General features: G+C 44.0%; 1 protein-coding gene across 1 annotated transcript in view; it reads right to left on the bottom strand.

The window, feature by feature from the left end:
• Positions 1-243: 243 nt before the first annotated feature.
• Positions 244-5,694, bottom strand: part of PRDM14 (PR/SET domain 14) — a gene marked incomplete at its 5' end in the record, with an annotated part of 6,337 nt that continues 886 nt past the window's right edge. The window contains 3 exons of the mRNA XM_010171281.1: positions 244-471; positions 2,292-2,393; positions 4,234-4,436. Coding sequence (XP_010169583.1) covers positions 244-471; positions 2,292-2,393; positions 4,234-4,436 — 533 coding nt within the window. The remainder of the gene's footprint in view (positions 472-2,291; positions 2,394-4,233; positions 4,437-5,694) is intronic.

Below are 5,694 nucleotides of genomic sequence, written 5' to 3'. Positions count from 1 at the left end.
AGCATGTTGGACTTCACCCCAGTGTGGGTGAAGGTACCCTGGCAAGATTAACTCCTGTCTCCTCCCTGTAGTCAAAAATGTGCCCAGGGTCCAGAGACTGGGCATACCTACAGAGATGCCTGGGAGCTGTGCTGTGAGGGTAAATGTCACCTCCTGCGGCGTGCACAGAACCACGCACTGACACATGCACATAGACCAATACACACACAAAGCTGGTCCAGGACGTGTCCGCCGGGCTCTTGACTAATGAGCGGCGTGAATCTTCATGTGGAAGTGGTAATCCTCCTGCTCTGGGAAGTGCTGGCCACACACGGAGCAAGTGCAGCCCTTCTCCTTGCTGTGTGTGCGGCGCACGTGGCTGTCGTGGGCGGCATGTGAGGCGAAGGCTTTGCCACAGTGCTTGCACTTGAAGGGCTTCTCCCCCGAGTGCTGGCGGATGTGAGTGCGCAGGATGCTGGATGCCGTGAATGCCTGAAAGGGCAGGAATCGGAAAGGAGGGGAGAAGGAGTTGAAGGTGGATCTATTTTCACAAATATAATCCCCAGGTTCAGCTAAACCAGACCCCAGCAGAAGCACTGTGCCCTGAAAATAAGTCCTCAAATAGCATACACCCTCAGATAACTGGAGAAAAACCAAAGCCTCCTGGCAAAAAGGAACCAGAAGTCAACAGCTATTGCACTCAGCTATACAGTTACGTTTGAGTCCACAGAGCTAGATGAAGCTCAGAGAAAGATTTCTGACCAGAGACACCAGTAAATATCTTCTACCTGTCAAAGGATAAGAAGTCAATACTGTCCTAATTAGCTTTGCAGTTTCTTTATGTTTGGGAGACATAATGCAGGTTAATTTTCAGAGTTAAATGCTTTCATGTTCACATACACTGGCCTGGGATTCAGCTGACAGAATTCACCCATGCAGTCAGCCCAGCATCCATCTATTCAGGTCTTATTTTCCCACTCCATCATACTCTGCCCTTCCTTTAGTCAGACATTCCAGCCTGTTTTGCCCCCTCATGAGAAGCAAAATATGCACTTTGTCCCTCTCACAAAGACTCCTCCTGCATTTGGGGAGAAAACCCTCTCACCAAGATTTAAGTAGGGGTGTTGCAAAGTTGTCCATATTTTCCCGATTGTTTCTTTTCTAAGAGATATTTTGAGGCCATTCACTATTTGCAAACCACACACAAAAAAGTCCTCTTTAATACAGTTATGTGGCTGAACCATCACTAGTAAGTTTTCATAGAAAAAAGCAATATATCTCAGATACTTTTTCAATAAAAGAAGTCTCTGGAGATGTTTACCAACAGGGATAAGGTGTATTTGAGAGCCAGAATGGAAAAAAAAAACCCTATTTAATAGCTGTAAGGAGCTGCTTATAAGAAACAAAACATCTATCTCCAAAATCAGGAGCACCTTACTACATGCTGACAGTACTTCTGGATGGCATGGACACACCATAGCACCTGGAGCCCTGCCAATACTCATCCAGCAGCAGCCTGTACAGCCACTCTCTGCTGGGAGAGCTGTCAGTGCTCTCACAGGGAGAGCTCACCTGAAACACCCCTGCTGCCAAGGGTAGTAACAGCTGAGCACATTTTTGATCAGTGCAGTATGGCTTTAATCATGCTCTTTTTTTCAACTGAAAGCTCCATGCCCAGTTGCACATCAGTTGCCCTGTGACTTGGAGATAAGCGTGCACAAAGCTGTATCATGTAGGCTCAGCTTATGGGCCAAATCTATTCACTGCACTCCAGAAGCAGCGTCAGTAACATCAAAAACTACCTATCTTATGAAAAAGGGGAATATTGGATGTAGCAGCATGCCTTGGATGGTATCTGAAATGCTCTCAGCTTTCCTAGACCTTATACCCACAGCAGCTCTCTGAGCTGGGATGAAGCACAAATTCCACAGTTAGGTGGAGACCAGACCCTGTTTCTTTAGTTTCAGCCAGCCCTGTCACTCGAACTCACAGCTACGCCCAGAATACATACTCCTCTGCTTATCAACTTAAACAGAAGGCATGTTCTCATCCAGGTTGGACAAGGGTTTGAGCAACCTGATCTAATGGAAGGTGTCCCTGCTCATGGCAAGGGGGGTTAGAATGAGATGATCTGGAAGGTCCCTTCCAACCCAAACCATTCTATGATTCTATGATTCTCAACAGGACACAGAAGAGAAACAGAAAAATTGAAAAAATAAAACAGAGCAAGGAAAGAAAGAGCCACCCCCCCAAGTGTGGTGCAATGCTGAGCGCAGCAGAGGACAGACGGACAAGCCAGGGCTCTGCCTTACCTTGTTGCAGTAAACACATTTGTAGGGGCGCTCCCCGGAATGAACCCTCATGTGTTTGTTCAGGCTGGAGGACTGGGAAAAGCTCTTCCCACACACTGAGCACTGGGGAAAAAAAAGGGATGAAGTTAAAAGAAAGCACACAACAGCACAGCTAAAAAGAAAAATTAGGTAGGTGGATGATGTGCATGTATTTTCCTACATATAGATATACACGTAAATACATAAATATATATACACACACATAAATATGTATATTATGTATTTACATATATATGTATATACAAACAGTAATTTAAGCAGTAACAACTTGAAATAGTCACAATTTTAATCTGGTTTTCAGAATAGATTTTTTTTTTACAAAAGGAAAATCATGCAAAATTTCAAAGCCTTTATTTGTATGTAGTTAAAAATGTTTCATTAAAATTCATCCTTCAGAACATGAACAGAGAACACTGACTTCCAGCAATCAAAATCTGAAAATTTCTGTAAAATCACTTTTCTTCAAAATGTAAATCAAGCTCCAGTTGCTATTTTTAATTTTTGCTCAAAAGATAAACTTCATAAAAAAACAACAACAAAAAAAAACAAAACACCAAACTTAAGGGGATCTCTTAAAATAATAACCATTTTTCAGAAATGGTGATTCAGTCACAGCATTTAGCAGCCTACAGCTTGATCTGTCCGTGAAGTGCCTCTCCTAAGGAGTGAAACAAGCACCACTTTTTCCTCTGACCCAAGGAGCTGCCCTCCTTGCGGTGTGGTGTGCACTCTGTGGCCAGCAGCGACAGGACAAATGTCACTTCAGAGGGGGCTGAAGTCACTAGAGAGATGAGCACTGATTTGGTGTAATTTGTATGAGCCCAAAAATAATTTTCCCCCTTCAATAATTTGACAGGAATTATCTTTCAGTTCAAAATCAGCTGAGCTATGACTAATCTTGAAATAAGGTATTTTTTTTTTTTACTGACACATTTTCCATCTTTCCTTTTTGAATTGATCCTTTCTCTTATAAATGCAACATATTCAGAACAAGTTTATCTTCCTGTTGTTCTAAAGTGTATCTTTTGTATGTATTCCAAAATAAATGCTCTAGGAAAGAAAGGAAAGGCAAGGAAAGAAAGAGGGGGAGAATTACATAATTTAATACCTCATATCTAACAGAATTAAAATTTTCATCTGTTACTAAATCAATGAAATAATATTCTGACATTGTAATAGCGCTGATTTAGTTTAAAGTTTTCCTGAAAAAGTCACATTATTCCAGGACTATCTATAAAAGAGATATTTGGAGGATTTTCAGGACTGATTTAACTGAGCCATTTTAAGCACTGGAACTTGCCCTTCCCAAGCCTTTAGGAAAAGTCTGATTTTCCACCCTCAGTCTCCTGGAGAAAATCGGTGCTACAGAGAGGTGTTTAGTGTACTTCGAGAGGCAAGTATCTCGGCAAGGATTTGCTTCCATCAATTGAAAATCTGCTTCACGTTGAGTGTTAAACTGTCATGTCCAACAGACACAGCTGTCTGTCGTTTCTCAGGCTGAGAGAGGGGGGTGAGGGTTATGGGACCTGTCTCTCCTGATCCGGGACACATGGAGCACCTTGAAACAATTTAGCCCCACAATATGCAAAAAAAGTAGCAAACCCCAAAACATCCAAAACATGGAAAACATGCAAAAAGCCCAGGAGGAATATTGTATCTTTGCAAAGTCTCACTGAGACTGTGGGGTTTATTTTCCCGATATAAATCCATTACATTTCCTCAACTAAGCTCAGCTGCACAAGACAAAGTCTTCCTGTACGGGCAGAGTAGTCCCAACAGGGAACTCTCAGGGAAACTGGAGGACAGGCAACAACATCAGCATTTTACCTCAGCCAAAAAAGACTCCTTCATTATTCCCCCCAGAAAAGCCGGTAACTGCGGAGGGACCCAGGAGCAGGCTCACCTTGTGCGGCCGGTGCTTTTCGTGAACGTGGAGAATATGGATCCTCAGCCTGTCTCTTTTTTCAAAGGATCGGTTACAAAGGTGACAAGGAAATTTGCGGTCCCCTTGGTCCACGCAGCGAGTGTACTTGAGGTGCTTGTCCCGGTAGTACTTGTAGGCAAAAACCTTGCCGCAGCGCTCACACTTGAAGCTCTCCCCGGCTTCTGCACGGCAGAAGGGAAAGTGCCATCTCCCCGTTACACCACAGCCAAAGGGGCTCGTTTCACATCTGCTTCCTTGTCAGAGCTGGTACCCAATTGGGAATTTTAAGTCTCCAGGAGGGTAATAATTGGAAATGGATTCTGGCAATAACATTAACAAAATACACGTCGGATCTCTTAAGCACACGCCTTCCTATTGCCTTTCTAAGCGAGGAGAACAAACCAGAGCCCACAGTCTGGTAAAACCATTGCTTTTAGCTACTGACTTCAGCAAAGTCAGGATTTCACCCTTGCATCCCCATAAACAGCGAGCAAATGTGAAAAAGCATCACAGAGTCCCACATAAAAGCATCTCCACACACAGAAACATTGCCAGCTATTTCTTATCAATACTATCCGTAAATTTTACCTCCCATCCCCAAAAGAAAAATAAATTTGCACTCTTTTCTATAGTTTTCAAAATGTTACCGAACAAAAACATGTTTATTTGGTTTTCTTTTGTATTTCAAACTGTTCTTAACCACTGAATTTAGGAAAACAGGAAATTTTTCAAACATTCGCACATCCTTTTCTGCCTTTAATATAAGTAACTTTGGCTAAGCCTTAAAACGAAATCGACAGTTTACCAGCTATCCAAACCACATAGTTTAAGAGGAGAGCTCAAAAAACATCCATGCCAAATTTCCGTGCCAATTTGGTTTTCTCCCTTACTGCTGACCCCCACCAACCCATCCCTCATCTGCTCCAGCTTTCCCTGCACTGGCACGAATCTATTTTCTCCATACATAAGTTTGCTTAAAAGAACATCACATTTTCTGCATATTTTAAGCAGAACTACTCCCGGAGTAAGTGCCTTTGGCATTTCTTCTGCAAGCAATATCAGTTTTATCGGATCGGAACGACTTCAGCCTGCTCTATTTGCGGAGAGCGTTAATTGCATGAAAAATATCAACAAGTCAAGAGGATAAAACAGGAGCAAAACGGGGATGCCTCCAAAAAGCCCCTCTCCTCCCAAAACGAGACCCCCCTTGGAAGAAGGCGCTGCGAAGCCGAGGGAAGCCCAGCCCAGCCCCGCCAGATGTTTTACAATTGCCAGACGAGCACTGGCAGCTCCCCGGGGAAAGGCCGGCCCGGAGCGAGCTGCGGGGCACAAGGGGGTGTCCCCGGATCTCAGCTGGCAGCAGCCCCTGGACTCCCCGCTGCCGAGGGACAGCTGCTCCCTGGGGAGCTGGAAGCTGCCAGGGAAGAGGAGGGGGCCGGC

This window comes from Antrostomus carolinensis, unplaced genomic scaffold, assembly GCF_000700745.2.
Source record: "Antrostomus carolinensis isolate BGI_N321 unplaced genomic scaffold, ASM70074v2 scaffold20487, whole genome shotgun sequence".
In the NCBI taxonomy this organism is placed as follows: domain Eukaryota; kingdom Metazoa; phylum Chordata; class Aves; order Caprimulgiformes; family Caprimulgidae; genus Antrostomus; species Antrostomus carolinensis.
The sequence above is the reverse complement of the archived record's forward strand: the minus strand, read 5'-3'. Positions and strand labels throughout refer to the sequence as shown.